This window comes from Leptonychotes weddellii, chromosome 5 (assembly GCF_054177405.1).
Source record: "Leptonychotes weddellii isolate Sample4059 chromosome 5, ASM5417740v2, whole genome shotgun sequence".
Lineage (NCBI taxonomy): Eukaryota > Metazoa > Chordata > Mammalia > Carnivora > Phocidae > Leptonychotes > Leptonychotes weddellii.
Window position 1 is genome coordinate 3254863 of NC_138373.1, and position 18969 is coordinate 3273831.

The following is an 18969-nucleotide window of genomic DNA, read 5'->3' on the forward strand; positions in this document are numbered from 1 at the left end:
AGAGAACAGAGCCTCTGGGCCCCAGCTGGGCCCAAGCACTTTTCGAAGCCCACTCTCTCCCCTTGCCAGCCAGACTCCAGGGCCCCCCCACCCCGGAGGAGAAAGCCCCTGCTAATCACACTGCCCAGGGTGCAGGCAGATGAATCTTCCCAGGCCGGCGCGGGTCACGAGGTTGGCCTGGCAGGGATGAAACTGAGCAGGCCCGAGGACCGGACTCCCAGCCGGCAGCCCCGTCTCTGCTTTATCGCCCATTTTCTGCCAAACAAAGGCCCTGCCCACCCTGGGAGCTCACGCTGCTGCTCTGTTGAAATCTCGAGGTGGTTCCCTATTAATCACTCCCTTTGGTGCCTCGGAGGCCAAAAAGAGTCAAACAAAACCTCTTTTCTAAGCAGGAAGAGCTTTGCAGAGTCCTGAGCAGAAGGATTCCCCCACCGCTCTCAAGTATAACACTAACAAGATGCTGGGGCCTCCCAGACTCACACAAACAAACAAGACTCGCTGCCTGGCTGCCGGAGGGGGATTTGGAATGTGACCAGGTCCCCCGTGTGCTCCAAAAGGCTCCATGCAGGAGGCAGGCCCAGTGAGCGAGCAGTCTCGCCTGCATGCAGCCTCCTCCTTATTGTAAAAACCAAAAAACACCCAATTAAATGATTTTTTTTTAAGTAGACACATACTAGGAAGATGGGAGGGGGAAAAAAATTCCATTTCTCTCCCTCCCCTGCCATAAGCTTGACTCTCAACTCCCATGTCTGTCTTTTCTTCTGATGTCGCCGTTCTGCATTAACCAATAACTAATATTGAATTATTCATTTTTCTATAAATATGAAGTTTGGCTTCTCTTTATAAACAGACACACCACGGCCAAACAGCAAACCATCATTCACTGAGACAAGTCTTCATTTCCCAGGGAGCAGGCCTCTTATCTGTGGGCCAGCATTTGGATTGTCCTGTTGCAGAGAGAAATGGCATTTTTGTCCAGATGCTGCAGCCCCTATCAGGCACGAGGAGCAACAGTCCTCGATTTTTATGCCTCTGAATGGAAGCACATTCTTTTTCATAAAAATTTAATTTAAAAACAGAAAGAAAGGGGAAAAAGCCGGCGCAACAAACACTGGAGTGCCATCCATTCGCGTGAGGGCAGAAATCCATCCAAAACAAGTGCATCATATTAGCTTGGAAAATCAGATGAATAAAGAGACAACAATTCATTGGAAAGGCATCATCCTTGGCCCAGCAATATAGGGAGCATACTTCAAAGTACAGAATTTGGCACACCTCAGACACAGCGGTCATCTTGTGAATCTAAAACGGGTTTGGTACAGACGATAGGAAGGATGGGGTGGGGGAAGACACATAGGATCATCGCGCTGGGTGATCAATAGGGCGCTTCAACCCAAGAGGGCAGACACTCTCCTCACAAAAATAATAAACCTGAGAAACAGATTATGCAGCTTGATTTGTGATTAGCAAGGCCTGCTCACTCCTTAAATGTTAATGGAATTAAATGACTGGAACGTATCCATGTTCGGAGTATGGATAGTCCAGCCTAGCATGCACTGGAATCAAATAGCTTGGGGGGGTGGGGGGGGGCGGAAATCCTACCAGGGCAGTTAAAAAGTACTTCTGCAGCCTCGCTGTTGTGAGGTTTGTTTTTTTTTTAATTAAAAAAATGACACTCTTAATAGGTGAGATGATTATGATAATGGTTCTCCAGTGCTTCCTAAGGATCCATCATACCAGTTAAGGGAGGAAATTTAAGGTACAGCAGGGGGCCAGCTCACTATTATTCCAGGAAGGGCTCAGGCACTTGATGGCTCATCTTTTTGAAAAATGCCACTAATAATTAGAGAGTTTTATGTTTCGCTTTATGGTTTGTAGCACAAATCAATGCACAGGTTTCCCCCCACCTCCCCCAGTACACACACAAATCAGACACGTTTCTCCCACCCCATCCTCCTCGATACAGGCTTTTTTTGCCCCCCAGCCGAAGAAAAGACCAGAAGGCGGCCAAGCCTCTGACCTACCTTTGCAATGCGGCACAGAACACTGAGTAATGTGGGCACTTAGGTTTTCCACTCTCCACTTCCCCCATGAGAGTCCTTCCCAAGCACAGATTTATGGTGTTTTGCAAAAAGTCATTGATCGATGCGTGCGTTCTGCAGTCATTTAAAATGATGTCAACTAAGAACTTTTAATAACATGGGGGAAATACCATGTAAAGTGAAGTGACGTGAAAAAGGCAAGACAGGAGACAAAGTGTGCATGGGTGTGTGAGCATGCACATGCACGCTCAGGGAAATGCGCCCAACTATTGAAAGTAGTTAGTGGTGAGATTAGGCGTGTGACTAGTTTCTTTTTTGTAAGTATTTCCTGATTTTCTCCAATGAACATGTATTGCATTTCTAAGCAGGAGAAGTGTCATTTTTTACAATGAAATGTAACAGACACTGGAATGGCTCTCCAGGATTCTGCCCCCCCCCCGCCCCGCCCTCACCATGCCACCTTTTTCCTGATGATTGATTTCTGTGGCCTGTTCAGGTCCCCTTAACTCCATTCTTGCTGTGCTGGTTTGTTGCTTGGTAACAATCATTTTTACAGATTGCTTGTTTCTCGTCGGCACTCGTTAATGATGCTGCACTGCAGCGCTCTCTGCTGTGAAATGATCTTCCGTCCGGGGCAATAAACAAGACCATCTAACCTCCTCAATTATCACACCTTCCACCTTACGAGGCATGAGTGCTGCTGCCAGCTTCCCAAAACATTGCCTTTCATCAATGTCCCAGCAAGAATAACACCTTGAAGATTCGAGGGTCCTAGTTTTTGCTTCCATCCCCAGGCGTGAAAATCTCTCCTTTTAACTCACCCCTGTTGTGCTGCTGGTTCTCAGTGCCTGTCCTTTGCCCTGTCGTGGCAGGTGCATTCTGGCTGCCTACCTAGCAGCTCCCTCCCAACCCGTCTCCTTTTCCTGCCCAGAGAACCCCAGTTTTGTCCAGATACCCACTTCCTATCGGCTGCAGGAGAAGTGGGGCCCAGATCCTAAGAGAGGATCATGACTGAGCTAGGAAAAGCATGGTGGTGGGTCCCACACCCCTTGCCAGGCCGTGGTTTGGGCACAGGTGTGGAGGGTAATTTTGGCCAACAAGACCTGAAGGGAAGTGGGCTGGAGTAGGCGAAAGGTGTCTTTTTTCCTAAAAAGGGATGCATGAAGCAAACCTGGTCTCCGGATCCTGGTTTGGGAAGACAGGGGGCCTAAGGCCCTGCAGCCACCTCGAAAGCACCAGAGTTGATACATCAAGGACATAAGAGCCACATGGTGGAGAGATCCTTGAGTCCTCAGTGGCACCACAGAGTCACTGAATTGACACATCCTAGGCCCACCCTTTCTCCTAAGTCCTTACACGTGAGGTCATAAATCCCCTCTGTGTCGGAGCCACGTGGGGTTGGGTTTTCTGTTATTTACAGTTAAAGCCTTCTAACTGAGCCAGTGCCAAAGCTAGACGTGTTTGCATGATGTGGATCTCCTGGTCACCGTCTACGGAGGGTGGCTCACATGTCCTGGACTATCCAGCACACTCACAGTTTACACCGTGATCCTGGTACATTTTCAACAAGTGCCCCATTTTACTCTCCAAAGTGCCCCAGTTTTGGATGATCGATGATATGGTCATTGTTCTGGGTCGAGCTGTGTCCCTCAGATAGTCATATGTTGAAACCCTGCCCCTAGTACCTCTGAATGTGACCTTATTTGGAAATAGGGCTGTTGCAGATGTAATTCATTAAAATGAAACCATACGGGAGGAGGGTGGCCCCTGATCCAATATGACTGGGGTTCTTATAAAAGGGAAATTTGGAGACAGATCCTCCCCTAGCACCTGAAGAAGCACATGGCCCTGCACCTCCATCTCAGACTTCTGGCCTCCAAACTGTGAGACAACAGATCTCTGTAGATTAAGCCACTTGGTTTGGGGTACTTTGTTTCAGCAACCCCAGGACACTCATACAGTCATCCTACCTACAGGCTGTGTCTGAGGAGGAAGGAATCTCTTCCAGCTGCCACTGATCCGAGGCATCAGCACTTGAGAGGAGCCTTGAGGAAGGCTGGGACATCAACAGGCCGGGATGGTGTGTGGAGAGAGGGCCTGACACATGAGCCAAATTACAGGCAACTGTCAACTCATCCCAACCCAATGAGATGGGGACAAGGGAAGAGTCCGACTCAAGGGCACTTGACACTCCTCCAAGGGGAGGAAACCTGCCATGAGGGGCAGAAGCAGAGTAGGTAGAGCATCCCATACTGTGTGGTCTTGATCCAAGTATACACAAATATCCGGAGGAGACAACAGAATGCTCAGAAACAGATCCACGTGCCTGTGAGCACTTTACGTGTGACAGAGTGGGCCCAGCAGAGGTGTAGGTGAAAGACATAGTTTTCAACCAGGGGTGCTGAGAAGATTATGTACCTACACGTCTGTGAAAGAAATGGAACCCCTACCTCACGTCATAGGCAAGTCAACTCCAGATGGATCCATGAATTAAATGTGAAAGGCAGAGCTACAGACTTTTCAAAGACACTCTAGGAGAATTATCTTCATGACTGTGAGGTAGGGAATGACTTCTTAAGTCATTAAATGCACCAATCATAAAGGAAAATAGGGACAAATCAGACTAAATTAAACTCAAGAAGTTGTTCATCAAAGTGTAGCAACAGAAAGAACATGAAAACGAAAAGGTCGGTCTCGGAATGGAAGGAGATAACTTGCAACAGGTACAGCCAACCAAGACCCATTTTCCAAATACTTAAAGGGCTTCAAACTGATGAGAAAAAAAACAGATGACCAAAGAGGAAAATGGGTAAGCGGCTGGAACAGGCATGGCACATAAGAGGCAGTCTGGATGACCAGTAAACCTTTGGGAGAGGTGTTTCACCTCATCAGCAATCACCCAAGTACCCCTTACAACCATGATGAGGCATCTTTGTACCTGCCAGGCTGACAAAAATTTAAAAGTCTGACTGAGCCAAGTGGTGGCAAACTTACAGAGCAAGGGGAGCTGGAAGACACTGTAGGGGGGAGTGCAGCTTGGTGCAAAGGCTTTGGAAAATAGTTTGACATTATCTAGCAGTTTTGAATGTTGCATATCATGTGACCCCAAGTGTACTTCCAGATACATAACCGAGGACAGTGGTTCTCATGTGTCCCCTGGGGGGCTTCTGGGCCCCACTCCCAGAATTTGAGTCCAAAGGTCTGGGTGGGACCCCAGAATCTGCATTTATAACAAGGCCCCAGGTACTGCTGACACCGCTGCCCTGGAGACCACGCTTTGAGCAACACTTAGAGCGATGTGTGCTCATGCAGTCTGGGTACGTAGACAGGAAGCAATCATAGAGTCATTGCTAAAAATGTCCGTCCACAATTGAATGAATAAAGAATGGTGTATTCATACAGCGGAACACTAGAAAGCTTTGGGAATGAACGGACCCCACCACTTGCAAAATATGGATGCATCGTCCAAACAATTTGAATGGTTCCTTCCCTTTGGGTCTCTGCCTGTAAGCTCTGTCCTAGGGAGGCTTCTTTACCCCCAATTCTTCTACCCCTTACTGCAGCACCTGTCTGCTATTTTTCTAAGAGACAACTCATTGAGACCCCTCAGAATCACCAGCACTACCCAGCCCCCACCTCACAAATCAGACTTTCAACTACTCCAAGCTCCTAAGCTCCAATAATTCCAACCTTGTTGCTTTGTCCCCTGGGGTGATATGCATGTCATTTTGTTGCCACCTCCAAGAGACACTGAGTTTGCCCTTTACCCTTTGGTTACCTAGTTCACAACCTATACCTAGTACACAGTCTTTTTTTTTTTTCCTTCAAGTTTTGTCTGTTAAAATAAGTCAGTGGCTCTTGTCTTCATGCTTGATGCTTCATGGTCGCCTCTAGAATTGAGCCCACACCCCATGCAGCAAGAGGGGGGACAGGCAAAGGGGACACGCACTGGCCAGCAGCCTCTGCCACTTTCAAAGAGCCTTCCTGGAGGATGGCCAACTGTTCCAGTTTGTCCGGGACCACGGGGTCTCCCAGGATGCAGGACTCTCATCGCTATACCCAAGAAAGTCTAGGCAGACTGGAATGAGCCGGTCATCCTGAGCCCCATGACCTCTGATTAAGCACATTAACCACAGTGACATTGTGGAGCCGCCCCTGGCCTCAAGGAAGGCAGAGGCCCGTCGTGATCTGGCTGGGCTCAGGCCCAGCCCAGGCAAAATCGGAGTTGTGCGAATGAGGAGGAAGTACAGAACAGACATGGAAGAGGCTGCCAGTGGTTCTGCCCTCGTAACTCCAGACTGTAATCATGAACCACCCTGCACCGCCTGTGAGCATGTGACGGCCAGTGGAGCCCAATGGTGTCCTCCGGGGGACGTGCAGCCCCATCTCCTCGTTCAGACACTGCTTCACTTCTGGCAGCCTAGAGAGGAGAAGTCTCTCCACCCTGGAGCGTTGTAAATCTTCGATGGCTAATTAAAGTCTGTAGGTGAGGGGCTGGGCAGTCAAGGGTGGCTGCTGAGTCATCATGGTCACCGAAGAGAAACATGAAGGTTTTTGTTTTTTTTTTTAAGATTTTATTTATTTATTTGACAGAGAGAGACACAGCGAGAGAGGGAACACGAGCAGGGGGAGTGGGAGAGGGAGAAGCAGGCTTCCTGCGGAGCAGGGAGCCCGATGTGGGGCTCGATCCCAGGACCCTGGGATCATGACCTGAGCCGAAGGCAGACGCTTAACCGGCTGAGCCACCCAGGCGCCCCAACATGAAGGTTTTGTAGAAGTCCCATTTGTCTCTCTGTGTATAGGCTCAAGCATGGCTTTTCCCAAGTGGGAATCAGCGGTTTACATTCTTAGTTTTGAGAGAGGCTCAGGGATCTTGGGTCCTGTACTCTTTTTTTTTTTTTTTTTTTAGTATCTTCTATTTATTTGGTGCTTTTCTCAGACATTAACTATCATTTTATTCTAGGTTTATTCTAAATATCCTCCAGGACCTGCATTTGCTACTCTTGGCGTGGTAAGAAAATGCTTGCCAGGGAGGATTTCCAACCTGGTCAGTGAATATGCCCTCTCATTTCAAATTCAGCAGCTAGCTGCTCATTCTCCATGGCACTGATAAACATAAAAAGAGGGAAGCAAAATGATGTCTTACAGATTTAATCCTTTTCGATTAGCGTAAGCTCTGTAAGACTCTCTTAGCCAGCTTGTCTTTCCCTTTGAATCCTTGATTGGGTAAATGGTGGAGGGGAAATATGATAGGTGGGTACCAGACAGCCAGGGGATGCTGGGCTGTGCACAGTTCACGTGCGTTCTGTGGCCTCCCCGCGCACATCAGCTGCAAAGGTACACACAGAACAGGAGGCCATGTCTCATCTGCTTCCAGTAACCCCAGCGCGGAGTGCGTCTGGTCCAGCCACACTTTTGATAAATGGCTGGGAGTTGGGCTGGAAGCCAGGGCTTCTCGAATTCCATTTCCTTCTCTAGGCTACAAATTTCTTCACAGATGTGGGAAGCTGCGTTCACTGTTTCCTTTTCTCCCACTTCAAAACAGGGACTGTGGTCATGTGCGTTTAGAAGCGGGTAAGAAACAGGCAGCCGCTCCTTGTGGCCTGGAGTCCGTGACGTCCAATCTCGTTTTGTCTTGCTGCGTTTGGCTCCATCTTCTTCCCTGTTCAGACCTCAGAGGATTTCTGGTTGCACTCCTACACTTGGGTCTGTGGTTTTTTTTAAGCTTGAGTTCCGATGATAATTTTAGGTTGAAACATATGAAATTAATGACCGTGGGCTGCAGTTGACCTTTCTTGAACGGCAGTAGTGATCCAGCCCGATGATGAGCAGCATGACTGAGATCTGGCTTACCTACCAGGCGCTGCACCAAGCCTTCTACACACAGGACCCCCCCATCTAGCCTGGAGGTTTACGGGAAGCAGGGAAACTGAGGCATGCGGTGGGATCGAGTAACGTGCCCAGGGTCACGCAGGTAGTAAGTGTGGGAGCTGCACCTGAAACCTGAGGGGGTTGTCCACGCACCCACTACACCTGTGTGCCGTCAGCTCTCCTAACCTCAGGGGCAGAAGCATATTGTCACCTGTGTGGGTGACGAAGCATTTTGTAGGAAAGATTAAGGGACAGCTTTTTGCCTATGTATTTTAGAAAATTCCCCTTCAGCTAATAAATTTCAGCAATTTGCAAGGAGCAGGGGGTACAGAGAGCCTGAGTGGGCTTTGACAACACCTTGGTCTGGGAGCTACACCAGCCGCGGCCCTCAGGTGACCCCCTTCTTTAAACTTCTGTTCACTTGTCTACACTGTCAAACGGGGCTGGTGATCATGCCTTCACGGGGTCGTTTAGAGAATGAAATAAGATAGTCGAGGTGCTTGCATGGCGCCTGGCACACAGCAAGAGCTCAATAAAGGTTAACGGAAATAAAGTATGATGCAGCGAATTGCCAAAGGGAGAGATCTGCTTGTGGGACTAGTCTGGTTAATTTTTCACCAGCAGCTTCTGTGTGCTGGGACGAGACACATCGAGCTGAGTCTCCATCCTCCCCACTGTCGAACCAGGACAACAATGGTCTCTAACCACCTCCCAGGGATGGATGAGAAGGTGAAACTGCAGGGCTCATGGAGAAGATCGTGCACTCTTAGGTACGAGTGAGACGCCGAGAACAGCGAGACTGGGACCCCTAACCCACCCTATCTGAAGGATAGCCCCCTGGTTACAAATAGATGTGACAGCACCCCCCTCCGTTTTGGTATCTGCTAGCAAATCGGATTAAAACAAAAACACAAAAAAATGACTTTGAACAGAACAGAAGCAAAGTATTGTTTTAAGACATGAAAACATGATCCTTAGCATGATGTGGGCGGGATATTTCCTGATACCTAAATTTGCATCTTGTTCTGTCTGCATTTATTTCTGGAAGTAGCCAAGCCTTGTGTGCCCTTGTTTGGGGGCAGCTGGAATTGCAGAACTGAAAGCACCAGCTTCCAGTTTGGAGGGTGATGCTAGAGCCTCCAAGGAGAGAGGAGAGGGAAGGGTCCCAGGAGGGGCACTCAGGCTGCCCCAAGATGCTTTCTCCTCTAAAGTTTTCCCTTCTTACCCATTTCCCACACACAGAATCATCCATCGTGGATGATTCTGCTGCTTTCACTAAGCACCTGGCTTGCGGTTCATCCGTATTGTCCCACATATCAGCAGTCCCGCCTTGTTAGTGCTGATCGCGCTTGATTGTAGGACTCTACCGGTTTAAAAAAAAAAAAACAATCAGCCCACTGGTTGATAGACACATGATCGTTTTCAGTTTGGGTTTCATGAGTAATTCTGCTCTAGACATTCATGGAGTGGTCTTCGGCATGTGTGTTCATTTCTCTTGAGCAGGTTCCTCGGGGTGGAAGTGCTGGGTTGCACCCTGAGTGTATGTTTAACTTTTCACTAGACTGTTTTGCCAGGTGAGGCCTAGCTGCACAAGGGCGTGAGGGAGCATTTTGGGTGGCAGAAACATTCTAAATAATACCGGAAGACTGGACGGGGTGACAGTTCGTGAATTTGATACGGAGTTTCTACCTCCATAAAGTTGTTAAAAAATGAGAATCTGAACACCGGCCAGAAACGTGGTCATATTACGGCATTGTTGGGATTCTTTTATGGATGATAATGTCGTGGTTATGTTGGTTGTTGTTTTTTTTTTTTTAAGCAAACTCTTGTAGAGATACACACTGAGTTACAGGAAATGATATAATGCCTGAGATTTGCTCCGAAATAACTCAGGAGGATTTGGGTGGCTTATTGATGAAACAAGCCTGACCCGACGTGGATTCTTGTGGAGGCTGGGCGACGGGTCCATGGAGATTTATTTTCTTATTCTGTCCTCTTCTCTACATGTTTGATGTGTTTCCATATTTCAAAGTTTGCAAAGATGCACTTAAGAGTCTCTCAAAAGAGCTGAATTGGCGGAGTCCTCCAGTGGTCACTGACGAAATGAGGTTGGAATGAGGCAGTGGCTACATATTGTTTCTGCCCGCTCAGCACACTCTCCCCCTCCCAGACCTGGGCCCAGAGCCCCTGCCAGCCAATCAGCCGCCATGTCCTGGGCATTCCTGCCCCGCTCGGCTGGTGTGGGATGGTACAAGAAGGGGAGAAGCCTGAGCTGATCGATCCCCATGGGCCCCCGCCACCCCCACACCCCGGGCCGAGAGAGCAGCCTTGGGGTGATGCTGCCATAAATCCCCAGGGCAGCTGATTCCTGCCCTTTCCGGAAACCTGCATCTTGGCTTTTTTGGTTCTGTGAACTGCCCAGCAACACGCCGATAAATTCCCTTCGTGTTTAAGTTGGCCGTCGTTTGTTTCCGTGGCTGAAGACCAAAGCCACCCCGGGGCAGACACAGCTCGTGGCTCGCCAGACACTGCATGTTCCTTTGGCGTCTGCACTGCCCTCCCGTGGCGGATTCAGCTCTGGGCGCAGGCCCCCTGGACACTGCGACTTGCACAAGGCGATCTGACAAGTAAGAGTGGAAGGAATACACACGACACAGAGACACCAAATTGAGAGCTAGGAGCCCTTGCTCTGCTCAAACACAAATCGAAAGCATCGTCACGAAGACAGAAACATCGATTGGACCAAAGAAGTGTCACTGCCTCTAACACACCCCCCGGCAGAAATATAATGGGAGGCACAAATGCAATTCTAAATTTTCTAGGTGCTGCATTAAAATGGTGAGAAGAGGGTCGCCTGGGTGGCTCAGTCGGTTAAGCGACTGCCTTCGACTCAGGTCATGGTCCCAGGGTCCTGGGATCGAGCCCCACATCGGGCTCCCTACTCTGCGGGAAGCCTGCTTCTCCCTCTCCCACTCCCCCTGCTTGTGTTCCCTCTCTCGCTGTGTCTCTCTGTCAAATAAATAAATAAAAATTTTTTAAAAAATGGTGAAAAGAAATAAGTGACATTAATTTTAGTATTCCCTTTATTTAACCCAGTATATCCCAAATATTATCATTTCAAACTGTAACCCATATAAAACTATGAATATAGTAATAATATGTTGCTTTTTTTTTTTAACTAAGTCTTTGAAACCCGTAGTATAGTGTATTTGACACCTGCATCTCAGTTTGGATCAGCCACATTTCAAATGCTCAATGGCTGCCTGACCGGTGGCCGCGTGTTGGAACTGCAGGGGCCATAAGCTGTCCCTCAGGTATTCCTGCCCGTGTTCAGGATCGTGAAGCCTTAGAACGGCCACCACATCGCCACACCGTAATGCTTCACGGACTGGGCTCTGACCTGAGGCCGGGAAGCCTGGCGTGACCCCGTAGATGCACGAAAGCTTCGCTGAGAAGCAGAGACGGAGCTGCTGAAGGATCACTTACAATCACTTCCCGTTTCTAGTCCTGCGCGCCAGGGGCGGAGATGCCATGGCTCTGGTCCACGTTTCGCGAGGAAGGTGGAAAATGAACAGCTCTTCTCAGATGCCTCAGAGAAGCCACACCAGAGAGACAGCGGACGCAGAGAGCCACAACCTCCCAGAGCGCGAGCCCGAGAACAGGAAGCACCAGGGGAGCCCGCAGGGGCAGGAAAGCCACCCCTGCATGACGCGATGCTGGACACGTCTGAGAGCTAAAGACGCTCACTCCTGGGGGTCCTGGCACTTTCTCAGGTTTCCCCACCCCATCAGGTCTTCATGGTAAAGATCAGAAAAAAATATCCCCTGGCACGTCCATCGTGCAATGCACTTGCAGTACGTCCAGAGCGCTCTCCTTTGCAAGACCTGCCGGGCTGAGCAGCTTCTGGGGGCTTCCGTGGAGCTGGCCTTCGGGCTAAGAGTCTTGCTGTCTTCACTTCCAAGTCTATTCTTATAAAACATGCTGCGTTTCTCAGAGTAACGTGAGTGAGTTCGTGAGTGTCTTGCAGCCCTATTGACGTTCTCTTTTAAGCTCTCCCACAGGCCCCTAAGTCCGTATTACAGCAGAGGATGCCCAATAACTTGTCCACGGTCACATGGCGAGCTCCAAAGTCTGTGCCCCCTCCAGCGTCCCTCCATGCCGCTCTGTCTTAACTGGCCACTCCACCGTCCAACCAGCTCAGAGCTGGCCTTCCTCAGACCGCTCCCATGGTTATCACCTGCAGATCGTCGGGCTGCTACAGAGATGTGTGGAGCGTCTCCTCCTCCATTCCATTCCTCTCCTGGTGGCCACACTCCTGTGGGGTCCCCTCCTGTACTGAACTGGGCTGACCTTGTAACCACGGGGATATTGTAGAAATGGCAGGGTGGGGCTTCTGAGGGTCATACAGAGACCTTGCAGCCCCCACTCTGCTGTCTGTTGGATCCCGCACTCCGAGGGAAGCCAGCCACCACGTTGGAGGATGCTCGAGCCGCCCCGTGGGGAGGTCACCCAGCTGCTAAGGGACGCAGGCCTCTAGGCAGCAGCATCGGCGAGCCGCCCGGTGCCTGAGCTTGCCGCCTCAGAGGCGGATCCTCCAGGCTCAGGCAGACTTCCTGAAGAGGCAGCCCCGACCAACATCTTGACAGACACAACCTCGTGAGAGACCCCCAAGCCAGAACCGCCCAGGTGAGTCTGCCCCTTTTTCTAAGCGCCAACACCAGGGTATTCCGCCAAGAGTACTTTCCACCCGTGCCCTGGTTTCAGCAATGTCCTGTGCTGTCGAAGTCAGACACAGCTTTTCCTGAACTGGTGTTTCAGGAACGTAGGGTGGCTGGGGGTGGTAGGCTGTAAAAGAAAAACAAGTCAGCCTGCTCCCCGGGAGCTCTGGACACAGGGCTCACGTCTCTCGGGTTCTTGGGCTGTGGTCTCAAATGAGCAAGGAGGTGTTTCTATGGAGGATTGTTCTCTCTCTCTCTCTGTCCCTCTCTGGCTGTCTTTCGCAGTCCTGCCCAGTAATGGCCAGAGGTCCCGTGGCTGCATGACGTGAGGCCCTCGGGACTCAGCAAAGAGGCAGGAAGCGGTACTGGGGCCGCAGGAAGGATCCCAGAAGGCTGAGGCTGTCGCAGGAAGGGACACTCAGCAGACAGGAAAAGGATGAGAAGACGGTGGTCTGAGTTCCCCAGGCATTCGACACATATTAAGTGAGCTCCCACTCCTCGAGGATGCTGGTGTGGACCAGCAGCTTCGAGACTTGGAGGCCTCTCCTCCTCAGCCCCATCCTCCTGCCTTCAGACTCAGCCAGCTCTGGGGCTCTATCAGCCTCCGGGCTCATGCTGGGGTCCTGCTCTGCTGCTTTGCACATATCTGCCCCAGACCAGGAGACCAAGTGAAAACCCCTCAGAGCTGTTGGGGGCCCACCGTCGCTTCTTTGTGGGTCTTGTGCAGCTACTCCGTCCCTGGCATGGTTCCTGACTTGGGAGGATGAAGAGAGGAGCGAGCCAAGACAGTAGCCCGGCCACACCCCAGCCGGCGGTCAGCATGGCAGCCACCTGGCTCTCTAGATCCAGCACCGGAAACATGGCCCATGCCACTGAGGAATGGAAAGTTTCATTTTACTTCATTTTAATTAGAATATACATAAAATACACATTTTAATTAGAATATACATAAATAGCCAGTTGTGGCTCGCGGCTTCTGATTCGGGCAGCATGGTTCTTAACCTTTGTTTGGGGGTCTATAAACGCAAGCTCTGTAGAGTTGCTGTTCTAATTTGTAAAAAGGTACTATTTACACAGAGTAAAATTCACTTTTTTTAGTACACGGTTTTGCTACTTTTGACAGATACACAGGGTCACACAATCGCCCCCCCCCCCCGAAAATTCCCGCATGTCGTTTTTGGGTCAGCCTCTCCCCAGACCTCCAGCCCCCAGGCACCCACTCCCCTGTTTCTGTCTCTACAGTTGTGCTTTGCCCAGAATGTCCTACAAATGAGGGCACACCCAATGCGTTCGGGGGTTCCCCCGCGCTGTTCCACGCGTTCGCACTTTGCTCGTTTTCATCGGTGCCGTGAATTCCATCACGTGGCTGTGCGGCAGTTTGTTTATCCACCCCCTGGCCGAGGTTCATTTGGGTGGTTGGGCTGTTTCCAGTGTTTGGTGGTGAGTATTTGTGTACAGGTCCTTGTGTCAACACAAGTTTCCGTTTTACTTGGGTTAAAGCCTAGCGATGGGACTGCCAGCCATCAGGTCAGTCCGCTGAACTTGAGAAACCGCCAGACCGTTTTCTCAAGCGCTCGCTATGTTGAGGAGCCTGCCGTTGCTCATCGGCAGGGACGGTTGGCTTCATCATTTCCTTTAAGTAATTTTAATAGGTGTCTAGTGATATCTCCTTGTTGTTTTAACTTGCTCCTAACATGCAATGAGGTTGAGCCTCTTTTCCTGTGCTTGTCTGTCATCCATATATCTTCTTGGATAAATAATCTGTTCACGTGTTTTGTCTTTTCTTTCTTTCTTTTTTTAATGGGCTCTTTCTCCAGGTAGCTCATTGCCTCTTTTCAACACAGCCTTACTTGTCACCTCCCGATTCAGCCTACTTCTCTTGTCGATGGTTTAGTACCTCGGAGTTACTTCTGTTCCTTTCTTTTTCTGCAGCCAGCTCCAGAGGCTTCTATCAGGGTAAGAGCCTGGATATCGTAGGATCCAAAAGGTTGACAAGGTTCTCTCTGACAAGCCATTCATTGCTCCTTTTTTGAGTGCATGCTTTGTGAAGCAGCTTCAGCATGCCCTCTAGACCTGGACAGGGTGAGACAAGAATTCAGCATCTCGTATTTTGGTTCTTCAGTGGTCTTTTACTGGCCCTTCTCTTGCGCTCTCTGCTGAAGCTATCAGTATATCCAGTGGCTTGCTGTTGGAGGAAGGAATTGCAAACGATGGGGTGTCTGGACTTCTCAAGGTCACTGGGCGTCAGCCCTGCAAGCTCCTGGTGTTATCACTGTGCAGGTTCTTGCTCCTCAGGAAAAGAGTTGTATAGCTTTGTCAGTCTGTGCGTAAGCCTTCACATTTCATATTAAGTGCAGCCAGAGGGGCCTGGAGGTACATACACATCTCTTGTCCTCAAACAGACCTGGCATTAAAAAGCTAGAAGTCACCTCAGATGAGCCAGAAGAAAGAACCTTGGAGGTTACATGTAAACCTCTCACTCTTAAAAATACAGATACCGTTGGAAAACACACCACATGAATTTTACCATCTTAAACATTTTAAGTACACAGTTTGGTGGTGTTGCGTACATTCACATTATTGTGCAACTGTCACCACCATCCACCACCAAAACTTCTTTATCTTGCAAAACCGAAACTGTCCCCATTAGCTCTCCATTCTCCGCCCCTCCGCCCAGCCCCTGGCGCTCACCCTTCTACTGTCTGACTCTAAGAACTTGACCACTCTCGGGAATCTTACAGGATTTGTCTTTCTGTGGCTGGCTGATTTCTCTTAGCACAGCGCCCTCCAGCTTCCTCCACGTGGTAGCAGGTGTCAGTCGGCTTCCTTTTCAAGGCTGAGCAATATTCCCTTGGCTGTGCATCCCACACATGTCGATGGAAATTTGGCTCCCGCCTTTTGGCAATTGTGAATAATGCTGCTGTGAACATGGGTGTACAAATACCTTTTCAAGACCCTGCTTTCTGTCCTTTTTGGTTCTATACCTAGAAGTCTAGTTGCTGGATCATATGGTCCTTTTATGTTTAATGTTTTGAGGAACTGCCATATTGTTTTCTCTAGCGGCTGCACCATTCTACCTTCTTACCACGAGTGTGTATGTAAATGCCTTTGGATGACATAAATATTGCTGGAATCCCCCAAGGTCTGTCCACCTCGCTCCTTCAACACCCCCTCGCCTGGGCCACCAGCTTCCCAACTGGCCCCTCACAGTCACTGACCCCTTTCTGATCCAGGCTCCACACACAGCCAGTGATTCTATTTCAGATACGTGGGTCTGCATGCTGCCCTTCTGCCCACAACCCCTCACTGGTTTCCATGGCTGGTGGAATAAGACCTAAATCTGTACATGACCCAAATGGCCCTTTAGGCTCTTTTGCCTAATCGGGTTCAGCTGACATGGTTGCTGTTGCTTCCACCCCCAGGGACCTGTCAATCCCCCTGAAGGTGCCACCCTCCCTTCCTTAACACATGCTGTCCCCTGGCTGGAATGCCATCCCCCAGGCCCCCAAACCCTCTCTTCCCCCCACATCATCCTTGGGATGTGTCATTTCTTCCCTAAGGATCCCTGACCCCCTTTTTACTGTCCTCCTCCCTCTGTCAAGTAGGTTCTCTTGTTACAGCTTTTCATAAAAATGTGTTACTTGCCCGCCCCCCAAACACTTGCCTATCTATGTTTGTATCTATCTATGTATTCGCTCAGGTGATGATTGGACCAATATGTACCGCAGGTCCAGCCGGAAAGTGAGTAAGCAGGCAAGCTTCCCACCCCGGGGGGGCCCATCTCCCTGCACCCTCGCGGGTCATGACCCAGCAATGCCTCGCAGGCCTGGCGACTTGACTCAGGTCTGCGGCTCCCACCGAACGGTCAGCTCCACCACGGAGGGTCTGGGTTCTCACACTCAATAATTATTTTTTTTAAAAAACTTTATTTATTTATCTGACAGAGACAGAGAGAGAACAAGTAGGCAGAGAGACAGGCAGAGGGAGAGGGAGAAGCAGACTCCCCGCTGAGCAGGGAGCCCGATGTGGGACTCCATCCCGGGACCCTGGGATCATGACCTGAGCCGAAGGCAGCCGCTTAACCGGCTGAGTCACCCAGGCGCCCCCCTCGATAATTATTAAATGTTGGAAACGTTGCCACCTTTCTTAGGGGACCCGGCTGAAGGAGGAAGGCATGACCAGCACACTGGAGCACTAAAGGGGTCCGAGCCCCGATGCCCCACTGGCCGGGCATCTGCCTCCCCGATGAGCCAGCCGGGCAATGGTTTTAAGGGTAAGGCGGTTTCTGCCGCCCTTAAGCTGGTGCCCAGCGTGGGTCCCCCCAGGGGTATTTGAGCTGGCTGTTTGTCGAGTGAATAAATGACTCCAAAAAGGCACACAGGGCATCAGGGACCGCAAGCATCTTTAGGTAAACTTCAGTTATAGTTCGAAAACCCTTCTTTCGGGTGCTCGAGTTCAGGGTGGGCGGAGGGAGGGAGCGACTCGGGCCCCGGAGACTGCTGAGGTCACTTGTCCCTGTCCCCAGTGACCCGGGAGCAAAACTTTCCAGTGAGATTTTCGGGGGTTCCCCTCCCGGGTCCCTCCAGGACGCGGCGGGAGCTGGGGGCGGGGGGGGGGGGGGTGCGGGGAAGAGCAGCGCGCGGTGGACACCTCCCCGGCCCGCCCCGGGAGCGCCGGCGGGCGGGGCGCGCGTGCGCTCGGCCTCCGACTCCGCTCCGCCGCGATCCGGCCCGGGATGCCGCGCCCGCCCGCCCGCGCCCCGCGGAGCCCCGCCCCCCGGCGCCGCGCCGCCGCCGGAGGCCGCTCGGAGCTGCGCGAACATGGCCGAAGTCGGCGAGGACAGCGGGGCCCGCGCCTTGCTGGCGCTGCGCTCGGCGCCCTGCAGCCCCGTGCTGTGCGCCGCCGCCGCCGCCGCCGCCGCCGCCTTCCCCGCCGCCGCGGCCCCCGCGGCCCCCGCGCCCGGGCCCGCAGCCCCGTCGCCGCCGCCGCCCGCCCAGCCCCCGCCGCCGCCGCCGCCACCGCCGCCGCCGCTGCCGGGCGCGATCGCGGGGGGCGCGATCTCTGGGGGCGCGGGCGGCGCGGCGGCGGGCCCGGGCGCGGGGGCCGCGGCGGGTGAGGCCCTGGTGGCCGCGGCGGCCGCCTCGGTGCGCCGGAGCCCCGGGCCCGCGCTGGCGCGCCTCGAGGGCCGCGAGTTCGAGTTCCTCATGCGGCAGCCCAGCGTCACCATCGGCCGCAACTCGTCGCAGGGCTCGGTGGACCTGAGCATGGGCCTGTCGAGCTTCATCTCGCGGCGCCACCTGCAGCTCACCTTCCAGGAGCCGCACTTCTACCTGCGCTGCCTTGGCAAGAACGGCGTCTTCGTGGACGGGGCCTTCCAGCGGCGCGGCGCGCCCGCCCTGCAGCTGCCCAAACAGTGAGTGCCACGGCCCCCGCCCGGCCTGGACCCGGAGGTCACCCTGGCCCGGGGCCCGACCACCCCCCATCCCCGGAATCCTTGCCTGACCTAGACCCTGGGGTCACCCCCACCCCTGGCCCGACCCCTCCCTGCCCGACACCGGAGATGTCTTCGACCCCGCCCAGCCTGGGTGGGCCTTGGGGACGCTGTTCTCCGACCGAGGTCTGATCTGTGCTCAACCTGGACAAGGGGGTCCACTCCCGACCTGCACCCTGCCCCGGCCTTGGGCTCCGAGGGTTTCCCAGGCCCCGCCTGGCCTGAACCATAAGGGTCGCCTTTGCCCCTGCCAGGCCTGGACCGGAGGACACCCCTGACCCTCGCCCAGCCTGGGTCCCGAGGGGTTGCCCCACTCCACAACTGGTCTGAATCCCGGGGTCGCCCTTGCATGCACTCCTGAAAAGGATAGCATCAGGTGGTTTCGGTGGGGGAGGTGTGCCTCCCCCCACTCCCTGCAGTAGGGGCCAGCGTCTGAATGGCAGTGACTTGGGCTGGGAAGGGACGTTCCCATCCTGCGGGCAGGGGGCCAGGACAGGAAGTGCTCTCTTCTCAGTGTCCCTGAAGACGAAGCCCCTGGGACAGGACAGTGGTACCCAGCGCTCGGGCCTTCCTAGCACAGCTGGGATTCCGGGGCTGGAAGGGGAAACAGCCGGGCATGGGGGCCAGGTCAGGGAGAAGGCAGCCCCCGGCATCCCTAGGGGTGGCTGGGTCACCAATGCCCCAAGGGTGCTTTTAGGGACATTCACTCTCTTTTTCTTATCTTCTGGTTCCCATGTCCACTTTTCTCCCCCATGGACTGTCCCCTATGATCCTTGCTTTCTCAAGATCTGTTGATCAGGAGAAAGCCTGTTTACCCTGCTTCCTCTTCAGGCACTTTCTGTTTCTG

The 18969-nt window shown here is 52.3% G+C and overlaps 1 protein-coding gene and 1 long non-coding RNA gene across 3 annotated transcripts in view; both read left to right on the top strand.

Annotated features, from left to right (window-relative positions):
- Positions 1 to 2501: 2501 nt before the first annotated feature.
- On the top strand, positions 2502 to 13731 carry LOC145721376 (uncharacterized). 2 transcript variants are annotated; one of them, XR_014145025.1, is made up of 4 exons: positions 2502 to 6592; positions 6809 to 8683; positions 11097 to 12599; positions 12917 to 13731. It is a non-coding gene; the product is annotated as an uncharacterized LOC145721376 (long non-coding RNA). The 2 variants fall into 2 exon arrangements; XR_014145024.1 differs by lacking the exons at positions 11097 to 12599; positions 12917 to 13731 and adding an exon at positions 9733 to 11049.
- A 3701-nt stretch (positions 13732 to 17432) lies between these two features.
- FOXK1 (forkhead box K1) overlaps positions 17433 to 18969 on the top strand; it is a 66552-nt gene continuing 65015 nt past the window's right edge. The window contains exon 1 of the mRNA XM_081819042.1: positions 17433 to 18044. Coding sequence (XP_081675168.1) covers positions 17452 to 18044 — 593 coding nt within the window. The 5' untranslated portion in view covers positions 17433 to 17451. The remainder of the gene's footprint in view (positions 18045 to 18969) is intronic.